The sequence below is a fragment of the Polistes canadensis genome, unplaced genomic scaffold (genome assembly GCF_001313835.1).
Source record: "Polistes canadensis isolate GaletaPanama2010 unplaced genomic scaffold, ASM131383v1 scaffold_34, whole genome shotgun sequence".
Lineage (NCBI taxonomy): Eukaryota > Metazoa > Arthropoda > Insecta > Hymenoptera > Vespidae > Polistes > Polistes canadensis.
Genome location: NW_014569581.1, coordinates 222,207 through 241,109, shown reverse-complemented (window position 1 = coordinate 241,109; position 18,903 = coordinate 222,207). Strand labels below are relative to the sequence as shown.

General features: G+C 32.3%; 1 protein-coding gene across 1 annotated transcript in view; it reads left to right on the top strand.

Moving 5' to 3' along the window:
• The window catches only part of LOC106784408, a 54,622-nt gene that overhangs the window by 14,534 nt on the left and 21,185 nt on the right, over positions 1-18,903 (top strand). Inside the window, 2 exon segments of the mRNA XM_014743896.1 lie at positions 14,303-14,484; positions 17,190-17,423. Of these exon segments, the coding sequence (XP_014599382.1) occupies positions 14,305-14,484; positions 17,190-17,423 (414 nt within the window). The 5' untranslated portion in view covers positions 14,303-14,304.

The following is an 18,903-nucleotide window of genomic DNA, read 5'->3' as shown; positions in this document are numbered from 1 at the left end:
AGAGAGAGAGAGAGAGAGAGAGAGAGAGAAATAGACAGAGAGGAAAACTAAGAGCAAAGAAGGAAAATAGTTATGTATGTTTCTTGAAAGATAGTACTTCCTCGTCTGTGAACTTACGAAGCGTTAGTCTCATCTATAAGAGGTATGGATGGATGGATGGATAGATAGGAGATGGCAACAACAATAGCACAACCGACCGATGCATTTGTCGAGAAGCTATTCGCAAAATATCTCTCGATGAAGGCGGAGAAAATGAAAGCCAGCTGCTTTTCAAAGATCTTTTCAAAAAGTCTAACCGTGGACGTGTTTCTTTTCAAGAAAGCGAGTCCATCGTTTCGAGATACTGCTTCTTTTTCCATGAGAAAATGTGCTTTATTCTCCTTCCACCACATACTCCCTTGCTTTCTCTCTTTTATTCGTAAAATAAACAAAAAATGTCTGCCGCGTCGATTCTTGTCCGGTCATTCAAATTGCTCGCCTAAATATAACCAAACTTCTTCGATAACAATTCTATTTCGTTTATTTCTTTAACAAATTTCTATTCGTTATTCACATTATATATTCGAATTAAATTATAAATTAATTCCTAATTATTGTTGTGTGTGTGTATTTGTATTCGTAATTTTAAAATACAATGTTTTGGGTCTCTTTAATTAGAAGAACATATTAAAAAAAGAAAATATTATACACTGAATTTTGTTTTTGTTTTTTAAGTGAAATCTTTTGGATTCGTTAAACGTAAAATACAAATAATAATTTACACATGTGTAAAGATGTTAGATACGTACAATCGGTAAATAAACGCACCCCATAACACGATAGACATTTTTTTTCCTTCCACCGTGTTTCTCCCTTAACGCGTTAATTACAGAAACGAGAGAAGATATTAGCAGGAGCGAGGGTGCAAAAAGTGTCTTTACCGAGGAAGGCAATTTCGAGCAAAGAACAGCCGGGATCTTTTACCACTTCCGTTTAACATAGGAACCCTTCCGTTCTCTCGTACTTTTTTTCTTGCTGGTGCAAAGGAAGCAAGTCGCTAGTTTAGCAACGCATCAAGCACCTGACGGTGTCCCTAATGCACCGATATTATAATATATATTAAAGATAATCTACAGCGAAAGAGAAAGAAAGAGAGAGAGCAAACTCTGACGCACTCTTAAATTCCCCCAACCCTTAAGGCGAATTTTCTTATCGCTTTTACATTTAAAAAAATTCACTCCAAAGAGAAGAAGCAACCATCAAAGTCAGGAAGCATCCTCGTCAGTTTACGTCAGAGTTCGTATCCTCTGCCACCCACTTCTTTTCCCTCATCCATCCTCTCTCTTTCTCTCTCTTTCACATAAACTTGTTACCCGTTCTTAGTTGTATATGCGTATGTGTGCGCCTAACTTTGATGCATCATTTTTACATCTTCTCAATCAAACTCTTGAATTATTCAGACACTCTCTTACGTTATTTTTTTCTTTTTCTTTTTCTTTTGCTTTTATTATTCTTTTTCTAATCAGTTCAACAATCTGAGAATAAAATTACTTACGAAATTGCTATACCTAATCGCAATTATCCTACTCCTCGTCAAACTCGTCTAATCTTTTTACGCATTTCTCTGCAATATTATATTTCCATGATAACTATTTTATATATTTATCTCTCTCTCTCTCTCTCTCTCTCTCTCTCTCTCTCTCTCTTTCTTTCTCATTTCCGATGTAAAAACGAACGTTTATTAAATCGAAACTTCGCAACTTATATTTGCGAATTTATAATGAAACAACTTTCCAATCACTCGCTTTGATATGGAATCGTTCGAACGAAACGTTTCATATTACATTTCTCATCAACTGTAGAACTGCCGTTTAGCTTTTTCATTTAACTTTTTATAAGAATATGTTTGCTTTTTTTTTAATAGATCGTATTGGAGAAATAAATTAATAGAAAAATTGATAAATACTCGTTAGGAATCTTTCGTAATTTTGTCTATTAAAAAGTATATAAATTCTTGGATTCCAAAATTATCAAATATATTGTATATTGGATAGATGCATCATTCAGATTGACAGAACAATTTCTTGAATAAATACCATTTGACGTATTGTTTTACCTTCTTAATTTTTCTACTTTCTCTCGCTCTCCCTCTCAGCCCTCTTATTTTCTAAAAAATTGGTAATTATCATTATTGACGCACGCGTGCAAACATTGAATCGTTGTCGTGCTTAAAAGCAAGGACCTTTTCTTACGACAAGAAGCTAACAGCCACCTTCCGGTAAACGTTAACCAAAGTTTTTTATCGACGCGACTTTCTGTGAAAAAAGTAGAGCTTTCGTTAACGTGTCACTCGGTAAAATTGACTGAACGGGAAGCTTGGGAGTGGTAGAAAACTGCTTTGCCGACGAAGGAAAAGCTCGAGATCCCTCTCTTTCTCTTTCTCTTTCTTTCTTCTTCATTCTATCCTTAACTTGATCGTTCTATCTTGGTCTATTTATCTATATCTTGTTTTTTCTAAGGCAACATCGTCGACAAGAGAAATGAGAGAAAAGAAAAGACAGGGTGGTGCAATTTTGGGTTTGGAAGAAAGCAGGCCAGAATCTGGAGATCTCAGTCGAAGGCCTCTCACATGCCAGTACTAATTCTCTCTCTTTCTTTCTCTGTTTCACTCTAAGGCTCTATTTTAAGATGCTCGTTGAAAATAAGCGAGTGCTGGAAAATCAAAAGGTGCCGATGCTAAGTTTAGACGACGAACTAGAGACGCGATTGTCGCCGTTTCTTCGGCCGCCCTGTTACAGTACAGTCGTCCTATAGTCGCGGTATAGTGATCACGGTATAGTGTTAACCAAACCATAAAAAGGAGCATCAAATTCACGGAAATTACGACCCTTTCAGAAGAAGATTGAAGAAAAAGAAATTTCGAGAGAGACAGAGAGAATAATTAAAAATAAATAAAAACCGATACAATAATTAATTATAATTTTTAGTTACATGTTTTTAATCATTTGTTTTTATTTGTGTTTCTTACTTTTTTCCTTTTTATTTTTTTTATCTTTTTCCTTATCTATTTTTATATAACAATAATTTCGCAATCACGCACGCACGCAGCATCAATGAGGATTTCCTGAAATTTTCTCACCTGTCTCTCTCAGCTGTCTCGAAGCCGAAAATAAGCTCGGTACGCACCTATTTTTGCTTTATTTTTATTCTTGCTGAATTTTTTTTTGTTTATTTGGGAAGGTCGATGCACCCATTCAAGTTCATTCTTATTTTCGTTTTAATTTAGAGTACGAAATGGTGATACTTTTTTGTATAATATGTATGTATGCAGAGTAAGTGTGTGTATATGTGACACCCCAGGCGCGTTGGTAGTTCGATGAACCATAAATGGTATCGGCTATGATGAAATATCATCGACGAGAGGATAGAATTACATAATCGTTTCACGCAAATACTTTTCTTTGTTTTCTTCAATCTCGTTTAATTTTGTATTTTATTAATTATTAATCGATAGTAATTTTTATATCGAACAATTATATACAGAAATTGACATTTATTTCCAATTCGTTAGCAAATCAAATACTACTCGGTCGATAAAGAAGATTTTCCTGTTCTTCCGGGAGCTAAGAGATATAATTAAATATACACGAACTGTCCTATTTCGATCAATTCGTACAAATGTGGGATATTTTCGAAGTTCTAATATTATCCTGAAAATGACTATGATCGTCAATGAACCGGAAGAATTCTAAATTACTAATCGGAACTTGCATTAACAATTTTACAACCCGAAGATCCACGTGTTTTGCTTCATTTAACGTAACAATTAGCCCAAGTTATATAAAATGTTATGGAACTTTCAATGATCAAAAAATTGGGTGTATTTTATTTATTGTTCTTCTTTCACATTATTTTTAATGGTCTAATAATTTGTAATCATTGGAAGGGTTGATAAACTTCTATTTAAATTAATAGAATCATACATCATATTTAATTTAATATAAAACAGCTACAGCAACCTCTGAATAAAAAGATGACGTGGGCTACCGGTGGCCTACGCACCACTCAAGTGTTAATATCATAATACCACATAACCATTTACGTTTATTACTAAATAATTTGTTGTAATAAAAATATTCAATGAGATGAAAAAATAACCTAAATTCTGATCAACATAAATACATTCATATTTGAACTAACCATGGGCACGGAATATTTTAAAGAAGAATTAGAATAAAAATGTAAATATCAGGATTAACGGATGGATCGATTTTGGATGGACGCGTTCCAATTTCGTTAACGATTCGCAATCACTCCATTATCGCGTCGACCATGCGTGGCATCACTGAAAACCATGTCCGATAGGTACAATTTCATTTTTATTTAAACGCGATTAATTTTATCCCCGCAAATCCATGGTAATCGTATGCTAGATGGTTGTGGAAGAGAGAAGAAGAATTTTTCGATCGATTTTCCATAAACGGTAAATTTATAATGAAAGGGAGGATTGGATGATATCAATGAGATACTTCTATTATTACTATTACTATTATTATTATTATTATTAAAACTGATACGAAGCTTTTGGAATTCGTCAACATCGACGAATGAAACTGCTAATGACTCGCATAAAGCTTTTACTAAATCTTCGTATTACATTTCTATCCATCTGTCTGTCTGCCTGTCTGTCCGTCTATCTGTCTGTCCACTTTAAATTTCATACGACAAAAGAAATATGAGGAGATAATAATTGCGGTAAAAGAAATAAAATGAATAATAAAGCAGAGTTAATGATATCGTATTTTATTCGATGCTCGTGAGCTTCCATGTGAGTGAAACTTGCAGAAAATGTGACATTTACTCTACTCGTGCATATACCGTCGACCAATCTTTTTTTCAAATTTTATAAGAAAGTATAATTAACATAAAAAGTATGTATAAAAGATGTTAATAATAAAACTTTGCTTTATGCAGGAACTTTCTTCGATAATTTTAAATAACAATGTTCAATGAAAGTATCTCTCTATTTTGTTTCTATCGAAAATTTCATGATGCGTTATGAAATTTGTTTTTTAGTTTTTAAATAAAAAAGAAAAAATAGAAAAGTATCCTTCGTAAAATTCGTCAAAATATTCGGGAACGTGGAAGACTCGATGATCGTGTACGGCGAAGGAGAAAAGTTTCACTAAAAATCTTTCGCTTATTTCATATACGATATTGAAATTCTCTTCTTTCATTTTTCCTCGACGATGAAGAAAATAATATTCCGCCTCGAGAGAATGAGAAAGAAAGACATGCAAAAGGCTCGTGAGAAATTCGCGTGTCGACTTCCCACGAAACTTTAAAAAGGAACTTGTACCAAAAAGAAGAAGAGAACAAAAATAAAATAGAATCAAAAATAATAGAAAAAGAGAGAGAAAGAGAGAGAAAGAAAACTTTTCAATTACTATTGCATAACGTCGATAGTAGAAAATCCGTGACTGTTCGACTTTGATCGGTCGAACGATTCTAAAATTTCAATTTTCTTTAGGGAAAAGCGTATTAGAAATAGTCTTCTTTCTTCCAGGAATGGAATTTCAAAATTGCCTTGTTTAATATTACCAGAAAATAAAATAGCCCCTTTTTGTAACTATATTGGTTGGTCGCCGTTATTCATTCGTTCTATGACACTGACGGATATTATTTCATAAATGCCCGAGAGTTTAGAAATTTGTCGAATTTTGAAGATAAATCAATTATACGCGATTGAAATGCTCTCTAAATAACAAAGTATAATAATATACTTTACAAATTGTATTATAATAGCAAAATGATAAAAATTAATAAAATTATTGCCCATCCACAGGATATTAAATTGAACTTATTAGCAAGTATAAATTTGTATAGTCCTATTAGGATTTAAATAAATTAGCTATAATTGTTTTCACCATCTTCCCCTACCTCACCTTCCCCTTTAAATCACGCGTTTAAATTTCGATGGCGAAGATAAAAAAATCTAATCGTTTTCCCTGATTTCACGTTTTTCACGTTGCGATATGAAATATTTATGCATTCTCGAAGCTTTCTCTTTTCGTATGAAGTTTCGTAGATATTCGATCGATACAGGAAACGTGTCAGGAAAATGCGAATGCCATCTAAATTTATAGGAAAAAAGGGAAAAGGGAAAGAAAGGGAGAGGAAAAAATAAAAAATAAAAAATATATAAAGAGAGAAAAAGCATTACGTTGCCTGCAACGTTTCGATCATCCAGCTCGTAACATTCTGTAGATGGTATTGATCCTCAAAAGGTTTGGCCCTCGGCCAGATCGAGCGTGAACTCGCACCAATCACTATCAACTAAATACATGACCGATACATATCACGATCATATATTCAATAGAAAAATAATTATCCTCATTATCCTCGAATCTCCTTTCAAACTCTTCCTTTCTTTCTCTTAAATAAAAAGAAAGAATTACAATGAAACGTATACTTTACTATTCATTTGTTGACCTTGATTTTAAGATTAAAATATATTCTTTAATTACTAGTATAAAAATAATGCAATAATAATATATTAAATATATAATTTTTTGTGTATTATTATCAAGTAATAATTATACCGAATGAATGATATTGCTATAATATATTTTCCAGCACTAGTCTAACGTTTTAAGTTTTCCTCCTTCTCGATAATAAATCACAGTTATACAAGAATAACACATAAAATTAACCGTCGTAGAAATACTCATTCTATAAAGTTATCTCCAGATATGTTAGACTTGTTACAACAGAGAATAGTGTATGCCCTTTTCAGAATTCGAAACGACTATCCCCATATATTCGCATTACGTATGTATTTATCATCTATCTGGGCTTCCTTCTCTCGTTCGTGCTTTTCACATAAAAGAACACATACATACATATTGTCGATAGAACTTTACAAATATGATTTATATTTTACTACTTCCGAGAATACGATATTATTCGCAAATTAGATAGAACAAAATACCTTTATTCTAAGGCGTATCTGCAGCGACCGTAAAATCTTTCGCTTTAAAATTTTTATAGGCAAAATTTAAGATCAAAAAATATATAAATTTATGCGAATACTGATTTTAAACTATACAAATGGAAAGTTAAATTTTCAATTTTCGATTGTGTTTGAAAATTATCCCTGAACTTTAAAGCATTTGTAGATATTTAATAATGATCCTTAAATGATTTCTTAATAGAAAAAAAAAGTAAAAAATGTAATAAAAAAAATTATTTCTCACTGAAAAATAATGATGTAAAACGATGATGATTTATATCGTATACGAAATAAATCTTTAATAATTATTAATATTATTACATGTTATATGCATATAAAGAAGACGGATAAAAATGAAATTAAATTAAAAAAAAGAAAAATTGAAGGTTAAATAAAATTATTTCGAGATGTTTCTTTGAAATCGTGCTTTATCTTATGATTTCAACTAAAAAGATAAGAGTGCGTCGTAAACGAGCCGCCGGAAATCGAAGGTTCCATATCTAAGTATAGCACAGCCAGCACGAGCGTAAGAGTCTGCCCGGTGACGTCGGAAAAGTGTCAGTATACTGGATCCTTCGATCGATTCCAGAGAAACTACGACGAGACACCTTGTGGTGTTCAGAACGCTGCTATCTCTACGAGTATCGTTCATTTTTTTCCTAAAAGATCCTAAAATTCTTTATTCGAATTCAAATAAACGAAATTTACATTAAACGATTTCAATAATCGCACGATTTATTTTTGATACATTTGTCAATTAAACGCAAACAAAAATTTCTAATTGTCGACATTACCCTTCGCCTTATTCTAAACTTCGCTTGTATACAACACCGAACCTTGTACGAGTCTCCCTTTGTACAAATTTGCGAATCGATAGTTTGTATACGTTCTACGAGCTCGAATCTCGGTCCTGAATCCCTCAGACAAAGCGTCCTGGTGCCGGTACTAGTGGTGGTGGGTTTAGTTTGAACAAGGAACCGTATAGGACAAACAGAACAACGGGTATGTACGCGCAATTAGCTTTCACCTACAATTCTATTCATCCTTTCTCAAGCCTCTAATGATTTATCGATCCAAAATATTTTTATCACTTGAAATACAAAATCAAAATATAGGAGGCGTGGGGAGAGGGTATCACATTTTCATTTAACACAAAATTTCGGACCAAAATAAATCTTATAATTGTTGTTCTAATATTTTTTTAACTATAATTAATCATTTCACACAGTACTGATAATACAAATAACATTTTTAAGCGCGTTAAAAAGTTGTTAAAAGAAATTGATATAAAATCAGGTTATTCTCGTGAATGAACAATTTATAAGTTCAAGCATTCAAATAAAAAGAATAAAAATACGAGAAAAGAGTAAAAAAGCAGAAAACGATAAAAAAAACTATCGTCCTACAACGAAAGTCCACGAAAGCTTAAAGAACTCTTCCCCTTTCCATTGTTCTTAAACGTTTCTCTTAATCTACAGCAATGTACCTACTCGAGGAAAAAAAATGAACAAGAAAAATAGAATAAAAAAGAGAAAGAGAGGGAAAAAAGATAAAAGTACTCAACGATTTAAACAAACCGCAGACTCTTTCTCTCTCCTAAAGAGAAAGAAATAAAAAGCAAGAGGAAGAGAGGAAAAAGAAAAAGGTGAAACAAGAGAAGAAACTAAAACAAAGGGAAAAATGCTGAATCACCCTATCATCCAAAAAAAAAAAGAAAAATGAAAAGAAAGAAATAGTACGACTAGAGGATTTTAATGAAAGAAATAAGAAAGCCACCCTTAACCTGCCCTTAATTTAATCTAAATTTCATAATATGTAAATAAAAGTTTGGGGTAGGAAACTTGATGACTGCTAATGCTTGCGTTGAGAAAAATAAAGAAAAGGAAAGAGAGAGAGAGAGCGAAAAGAAAGAAAAGGAATGAGAGAAGAAAGGAAGAAAAGGTTTGGTAAGGTTGAAGACAGGCCACGAAATTGGAATACCACGTGACTATTTTAGTATGCGCCGTTTGACGTTGGCGGACGGCAACGCGGTTGGAAAAGAAATTCCTTCGTTTTCTCTGCTCTTCCAGATCATCCGGCATAAAGGCAGCACCACCCACCTTAAACCTTCCCCACTCGATTCCCAACACTCATACCTACCACTACCACTACTTTTTTTCTCTCTTCCTTTCTTTCCTTCTCTTTTCGTACGTTCAACTTTCACGAGTATGAACAACTTTAGTGATCTTTGTGATGTTTCGAGAGAAAGAGAGGGAAGAAGGAGAAAAGGGGGAAGTTAAAAAACTAACAAGAGGAAGAAGACGAAGAGGAGGAAAGCGTCAAAGAAAATAATTTGTAATCCAACGTGTATAAAGAAAAAAAAAAAAAGAAAGAGAGAGAGATGAGTATTATAGTCGTGGTTGCAGTAGAAGGCACAACAGCCAAGGTCATTCTTTGTAGTAAGTACAACACAGTGCCCAGAGGAAAAATCTCTTCGTGGTTGTATTTCCCTCGAGAGAAAAGAGCAACGTGAGCAACGAGTACGGGATAAGTAAAAACGGTCCTTCCTTGTTGAGAGTGCATAACGCGACACCTGACGTGCGTTCACCCTTGAGGATAAAGGAATAAAGGACCTTTTATGTTGGTCCAAATAAAAAGAGAACAAAAATAAATGAAACAGAGAGGGAGAGAGAGAGAGAAATACAAAATTCACGTCCTGAACATTTTCATAAAGTCGTTTGCTAAACAATTACATAGGTAATTCTTTGTATTATGGTAAAAATAAAACAAGGAAAAATTTTTCATAAAAACGGATGTTTATTTTTTTTCTCTCTTTAATATAATAATTAACCACTGGAAAATGAATTTTTTAAGTAGCTAATTTTAAAAAGCATATATTTAAGTATTATAGTTAGGTGCTTGTGGAAGGCAGTCATTATTTAATTCATGTCGCAATTAAGAAATACATTCAAAGAAAGAAGAAGAAAATAATTTCGACATAAGCAATTTGTAAATACGAAAGAACACGTAAGAAAGTATCTAATTTCGGCCTGAATAAAAATTTATCAATGTAAAGGGGATGAGAAAATATTACAAGAGAGAAATACGAAAGGCTAATAAAATATTTATCGATTAGACTTTATAATTAAGTTTAACTTACTCATTTCTCGTATAATCTCTCAAATTCTCTACCACCCTTCATATCTTCATGCTTTTCTTCCTTCCTTCCTTCCTTCCTTCCTTCCTTCTAATTCCCCTCTTCCAGCCCCAATTACCTCCCAAACGAGAATGAATTTTCTCCGCATCAATGCTACCCTGTGTGGATCGCTTGCTAATTTTCCTCGAACAATGTAAATTTACATTTCCGTTGTTACGGAAATAACTCGAACGCGTTATAAACTTGTTCTCGATTAAGAAACCTGAGAAATATACATCGTTAACAGCTTGTTGCAAAAGGCATTACAATATTTCATACCCGAACAATGTTTGTGGTCGTTTTCTTTATCGGAGTTCAGAAAGGAAAGAAAGCAAGCAAGCAAGCAAGAAAGAAAGAAAGAAAAAAAAGCATTTGTCTTAGAGATCAACAAGTGGAACGTTTGACGGTAACAATAGCACCTAATTTGTCGGCTATTTTTACCATTCTGACCCTTGGCTCCTTCCAATCGTCAAAACGACCTTTGCCGTCAGGAACACACCGTTCCTAACAAGAAAATATATCAACTACATCGGATAGTTAAAATCAACTAGACTTCTCGATCCTATCAGCTGTACGTTACTTTAACGCGACTTATTTTTCTATCACTTCTTTTTCCCCTTTTTTTAGAGAATTTTTTTCTCTGTTTATTTTTTTTATTTTTCTATCAGCTTCATAATTAAGCTTACAATTATTGTCAATCGATTTGAATAAATGGTTTCACGTAAATCTTAATTGAATTCGGTTTGTTCGAAGATATTTTAGAAAATAAAATTTCAAAGAAAATCATATCGTTTATATATATACTTTGGAGAAAATTTCCCAATTCGTGTTTTGTTCTGAAAGATTTAACACGGACCTTGTAGTTATTCGACTCTCGTACAAGACTATTAATAAATGTCCGGTCGTAGCAGAGTAAAAGGTAACTGATGGATCAGCGACAAATGTTCGTTCCAGGAGATGCCAAGAAGCTTGGCCGGAAAATCCATTTGTAATTTTCCATCAAACAGAAGCATTGTCTCGAAACAAAGGACGCAGATATCCGAAAACTTAACGTTTGAAACGTGACGAACAAAGAGTAATCTCTTCGACCAACACTTTGTGAAATTTCGAACGTTTTGCAATCTCTCGATGTATTAATAAATAAAACCCAAAATAAAAAACGTATTTATGATTTGAATGAACGTTCCACGAACCGGAAGCGATAAATTTAACACAAAATATTAATAAATAAAATAATATATATTAAAATACAGAAAAAAAGAAATTGTCGTCTAGAAAAAAAAACAAATACGTTTAGGTTTCGAGCACACGTTGGTGACTTCCGACGAACCGGAAAGGTTAAATTCGGACAGACGAAACGTATTTCGTGACGACGATAGAAGAAACGTTTGCGTCGGCGTCGGCGTCGATTTCGTGCGTCGTCCGTCGCTTTGGGACGACAAATAAAACCAACGCCGGATGGTTTTCACGAGGTCGAACCTGAAATAAGTCCAAGAGATCGTGCAATCAGAGAAAAGATCGAATCTGATTGGGAAGTTCCTATACGAAAAGTCGGACAATTTATATTTCGAACGTGTCTTCTTTTTTTTATATTCGACCCTCTCCACAACCTCACCCCTCCTACCGTGAAACTTCAAATTCTTCATTGATGAGAGACTACGTGATAGTCATTTTTAAATACAACTATTTTAATTTTACGAATCATCCCGAAGACTAATTGGGAAACGAAACTTTTCTTCCATATATCTGACAACAATTTGTCCCTTTAAGAAACTTTATTTCCTGCGGAACGAATATTAAAAATATTTTAAAGAGAATTTTTATTATTATAGATACTACTATATATAAATTTAATTAAAATATTTAATAATTTTATTTATGTACCGAATAAAATAAATATGTCGAGTATATATTTAAAAAAAATATTATTCATATGAAATGATTTTTAACCCTTTTGTTACTACCACATAAATGTCGTCCATTCAACAACCAACCTATCTAGAGTTCGTATCTGTGCGATTAAAAAGATTAAGATTTTTGTTTTGTTAAATCTAACTATTAGAGAGAGATAGTACTATGTAAATTTGATGAAAATATAATCAGATCGTATACTTCTTCTTCTTCTTCTTCTTTTTACTAGGACTTCGTCCTGTTATAGCTTTTATTGCTATTTCCGAGAGCGCTTTATTGTTTTTACCGAGGGTAGGTTGCTAGCCTCACCCTCGAACCCTCCTTTTATCTGGGCTTGGAACCAGCTAGGTATTAACTAGGCGGAATCTCGTATACAATGCTCTCTCTATAAAAATAAGTATAATTATTTATTTATTCTGAAAATGATGCATCTTATAAATTTTATTTTCTCTCTTTCTTTCTCTCTCTCTTCTTACATTCATCCTTATTCAGTTTCTGTCGTAGGTATATCGATAAAGCGGTTCCAATCACTAAACATAATGTAAATTGTTATCAAAAGGCTTTAGAAGCTGATCGTTCGGCGGTGAATAGGGTGCACACTTTGATGTCGAATCCGAAGACAAACTTCTTAGCCCAACGTAGTCTAATTGTTCAACGAATGTTCCACGAGGTCTAATTTGCAATTCAAGAACTTTGGAAGTACGCCCTTCGAGTTCTCAAGCACGTTGAGAGAGAAACGGAGACAGACAGACAGAAAGACAGAGACAGAGACAGAAAACTCTAAACTACTAACTTAACTTCGCTGATGCATCGTACCTGAAAATAGAAGTGCAACGACTTTGCGAATGATAATGATGAAGAAGAATAAGATCTTGATATTGTATTGGTGTCTTTTATTTGGCTTATGTTTAGAAAGAACGGGGGAATAAGACAAGCAAGAGAAGATTAAAAGAGGACCAAATGTACAAACGTCATAGGGATCTCTTGTTAGAATTATTCATTATCTAGTCAAGGATTAGATTTGACTTTACTCTTAGACCCACTCGTTTAGATGAGAACATGTTTCTATATATGGATTGTATATACTTATATACATATATATTCCTTCAAAGATTTACTTTGGCACGATATGAACCCGTAATTCGTCTCACATTCACCTATACATATCTAATCTTTGTATATAAGTGTACATATATCTAGATAAAATGTATGCGTGTGTAGGATTGCATTACGGTCTTCAAGCATAAACTATTTATTAACGATGACAAACTTTCCTTTCCATCATATACTACATCTTACTCACGTCGTTAATATGATGAAACTATTAACCAAAATGTGTCAGGGGATTTATGCTTTAAAATAATAATTTAATGATATTAGTTATTGAAAATTAAAGTTTTACATTAAGTGGAATAATTTTGTTGGATAATAATGATTAAGAAAAAAACGTTAATTATTTATTTCATCTTAGTGCAGCTTGAAATTATAATTGGGACAAGCTTTGCAGAAAATTGATCTATCTTCAGTGATCTAAAATTGAAGAAATTTAATTTTAATATTTATTCTTTTTTAATGATATATAGTATAATTACTATTTTTTCAAATTTCTTTTAGTTTATCAGCACAAAAATACAATTAAATAGACTTAATATAAAATTTATCTTATGTTAAAATGTTAACTTCTTTCTTCTTTCAACAAGGCCGCGAGGATCATTTGTGACCAATATTACTATATTTCTTCATACCTAATGTTATAATTGAACCCCTATAATAAAACATGTAAAATTTGAGTAACAATCGACATGTTAAGAATTTTCTTTACTGAGAAAAAAAAAAAAAGAACAATCAGAAAAATTATAGGATTAGTTTTTTATTGTCAGGGGTTGGTTTCTTTTCGGCTTGGCCCAATTCACATTTCACGTAACTGAACGAATCTTTTTTTGGCGACAAGCGAGAATAAAAAAATAAAACAAAGAAATAAAAACGAAGAAAAAGATAAAAAAAGAAGAAAAAAGGGAGAAATGGAATTGTCGCGAAGTGGGAAGACGTATTATTTGTTAAACTACATGACACTGCATTCTGATTCGGTATTAAAATAGTATCGGATGCGCATCGGAGGAGAGTTTTCTTCCCTCCGTGGGTTGCAAACAAGCAGAGTGCAGTCTCTCGTGATCCGTGCTAGGATGAGCTTTACTGAGGAAAACTATAGTGTTCTTATTTTACAGGCATGGAGCAGTTCGAGCAACTGCTAACGTGCGCGATATGCCTGGACCGTTACAGAAACCCAAAGCTTTTACCATGCCAGCACAGCTTTTGCATGGAACCGTGCATGGATGGCCTGGTCGATTATGTTCGTCGACAGGTCAAATGTCCGGAATGTCGTGCCGAACATCGTATACCTTATCAGGTAAGCTTATACACCTAGATAACTTTATAAGTATATAATGGATACATACAATACCGGTCAAAATTATTTTACTTCGTACAAAAATGTCCAAAATGGTCAAATAATTATATTTTAAAGTAAGAAATATATTTCAATTATTTGTTCAATAATAATTTTTCTTATAATAAAATACACTATGGTGTTATTTACTTTAGTGTTATTTTATTTCTTTTTTTATTTTTATGTATATTCTTTCTTCATTTAAGTATTTATAAATATTAGAAAAATTCAGGTAGTACTTTTTGATCAACCAATACACTTTCTATAATTGTAAGTAAATATTTGTAAACTATACAATTTTTGTTCTGTATCTACGTCATCGATTTGAATAATATGCCTTTAAATAAAAAAGAAAACTCGATAGAAAAATAAATCAATTCGTTGGTGTTGGTGTATATACATACATAAAATAAAATTTATCGAAATTTATCTAAACGAATTGAAATAATACGAATAAAGAAATTGATTTTGAATTAATTATAAAACATTTCTCATATTCCAATACTCGGTATAATAATAATTTGAAAAAAAAAATAAAATTGATTTAGTAGAAATGTGTTAATGCTTGAAGGGTACGTAAATAGATGCATCCATACACCAATGACCAACATATTTTATTACGAGCTTAGTATTCAAAAAAAAGCAATTCGTTCGATCGAGATACAGTTGAGTCGTTAAAACGAACGTTGGCATATTGCCCGAACGAAAATTCCGATCGGAAAGGCCGTTCGAAGCTGAGCTTTACCAAGGTAATCCTATATCGATTCGATATCTTCTTCGATAATTGCGCTTTCAAAGTAAACATCGATTACGATTCTATCTTATCTCTTCGTTACATGTCTATCTCTTATTTTCTCTCTCTTTCTTTTTTTAAAGATCGTTTAAATAATGAAATTCTATGAGATTTTCTAAATACCAAAAATCTTCATTTTCATATACATCGTACAAATATGTACGTGTGTATGTGTAGGTATCGATTTTGGCTAAACCAGTTTGATCATGTTAACGTTAACATCGCCATTTAAACGTAATCGCTGTTCACTAACTCGGATAATTGGGTTAAATGACTCTCATACTTTAATTACCAATCAACGTGAACACTTATTAATTACTTTACAAGAGGACTCTCTATCTGGAAACGTAATTAAACTTACGCGATTATTGCAATTAGCTTTGGGAATAAATATATTTAATTTCTCTTTTTCTCTCTCTTTCCTTTCGAAAGGAAAAGAGAGAAAGAGAATGGATAGTGTGTTCTGATAAATATCAAAGTCTCTACTCCGTGAGTAGGGTGAATAATATATGCTAATTTGTATCTCGTGTTATTGCATACCTTGATTATTATACGTGAATATAGAAGTAAATAATTACGAAATTTTTGCATTTTCTCGAATTTTTACTGACGTTAAAATGATTCAAAACTTGAGATTCTAATAAGACAAATTGATATTAAAATAAAGTAAAATATTTCTTTCATTCAATTAAATCGATTCACGAGTATTTCATCAACACTTTTACATTTTCAAATATTATTAAATTTTAATATCTCTCGTGCACACATGATATTTAGAAATAAAATAAATGAGAAAAGAAGAATAAAAAATGTTGTATATTTAATTAGTACAAAATTTTAGAAATTTCATTAAATTTTCTTTTTTCTGATTTATCATGTTAATGCAATAACGTTGTTTTCTAATAATAAAACGAGATGAAACAAAAGGAAATGAAACGAGATGAAACTAGACCAGACCAGACCAGACGAAATGAAATGTAATGAAAAGAAAGGAAGAATTATGAGAAAGTGGAAATGGAGGATGAAAAAGAAAAGGGGATTTAAAAAGCTGTTCTGTCGATCTAAACTCGGACATTTTGAACGAGCCGTCAAAAAGTGTTTCGGCAAACCGCACAAGAGCCTCCTACCGATCACTATCGATATACCGTGTCGATGCTACGATCTATACCATTAAGCCGTCAAAGCGGGTTATTAATCTGATTTCGCATGGCGAGTATACTCTCGCGAGCAGGTGTTTTACGCTCGTCGAACTTTATCGCACCGATGCAAATAAAATCCTTTTCACCCAGATATTCCATCATAACGCAAATACAAGAGAAAATAATATCAACGTTTATATACTTCGTCATCATTTCTATTATTTTTCTCAAAGATTTTTTCATCATTCTTATATCTGACAAAGAACAAATTGTATGCTAGAAAAATTTTCATTTTGAAAACATTTATGAAGTTATTGCTAGTGATTATTTTTTTTAACTAAAAATAATAATTCTTTTTTGTTATTATAAAATAGTAAATAATTATTTTCTAAACGAATGATATAAAAAAGACAGTTTCACGTTGATTGGTCTACCGACATAAATAAGAAATATTCGAGATAATCGAAATTACTTTGACTTCTATTCGTATTAAGTGATAGAAAATATTCGAGATAAATTACGGTACTTCAAAGAGAACTTATAGATAATCGAACTTTACGTTAAAAATTCTGGAAAGATTTGGATAAAACTTTGTGAAAAATCCATTAGCAAACGTTTATTTTACAGACAACTACATATGTACGTAAATAGATAGTAAATTCGATAAAACGTTACCCAATGAAATAGTACATAAGTTCCGATCGTTAATGCTAATCTCCGTTACCACTGAGCAGGGTGTTCAAGCCTTTCCCACCAACGTGACGCTACAACGATTTTTGGAGTTACACATAGAGATCACCGGGGAATTACCAGATCCAACCAGTGGTCAGACTATGGAACGATGTGGTGTCTGCTCCGAAAAGAGCTATTGTTCCCTCTGCGTCCATTGTGAGAAGAAATGTTGTCCTGAGTGCAAGGACGCGCATATGGATATCCTCAGACGGGAAATTACGCGTATCAACTCGCAGGTATATATATATATATATATTTGTATCCATTTCATCAATTATATTCATCTCTCTCTCGTCAATTTATATTTATAAATAATTACATTTTATACTTTGAATTAATTCAAGAAATTTTTTATTCTAAAATGTTATTTTAGATGCACGCAAAAATTCTATTTTTAGATTATCGTCATCATTTCTAAAATTATTATTTTAGATGGTTAGAAAATTTTGTTTTAAATCCATTAGATTTTCATCCTAATCCAGTAATCTTTTAAATAACTCTGCAATACTAATAAAATTTTCTAATTTAATATTTAAACTAAATAATGATGATTTTAAATAAAAATCAAACGAAATATATTTTTTGCAATCGTACTTCACGAATATTTTGCAATTTACTCTACATGACTTCTACCAAGAAAATAAATAAAATGTAATAATTTGGTGGTAATGTGATAAATTCAAAATAAATCGATCAGGAAATAAAGCTCGATTTATACGAAATCATTAAGAACGAAATCGTGGTATATCTCGTCAAAATTTTGCCAAGACTTTTGGAGGACGTCTAAAATTGCAACGTCAAAATTTGCGATACGTCCAAGTTTTTCGCGATGCTTCTCGAATGCTCGAACAGAATCGTGGATAGAATTTAATCTCGAATTGCCTAATGCGGACCTCGACATTCTGTTTGTTTCAAAGTACGTCATCGTATACATGGACAACGAAATATCGACAGAACTATATATACCTTTCCTGAATCATGATTATTTTCATTCAACATTTCTATTATTTTGTTTAATTTTATTACTAAAATATACTAATTCAAAATTTCACTTTCTTCCTAAAATAACGATCATATCTAATAGTATAAATATTTCTGACTTTGACATACGCAATACATTAAAAATAAATTTCTAAATACGCTTACGTATTATTCCTCGATTATAAAAAAAAAAAAGGACAAAAAGTAACGGCTGAAAAATATACTAGGTTATATATCACATTTTCCAGGTGATAAACATTAAGAAACATTACACGTCGTAACGCGGATAAAGTAATTTTGTTGTCTTATTTTTCTCGAGAAAAAACAGATGTACGCGAAATACAATAATAAAGGACACAACGAATGGATGTGTAAAGGAAGTTATACGAGTTATACCGCATTGCAGAATATGGGAAATTCCGGCTAAATAGGTAGAAAAGTATATCCGCGAATAAAGTGATGTATAACGTAAATTCTATTTTCACGTACGCTTGGTGAAAGTAACATACTGTTGGTACTTTAAACGGGGCCATCCTGAAACTTCTTTTCGCGGAGCGACTGGTAAAGTGGGAATAATGTTAAAAAAAGAAAGAAGGAAAGAAAGAAAATAAAAGAAAATAGAAAAGAAGAAAAACTTATGGTTAAAGGGAGTTAAAAGGAGGATGCTCGTAGGTACTACACAAAGCTTCGTTCTCGCACGTGTATTTTATGAAGACTCGTTTGAGAAGGAAAATC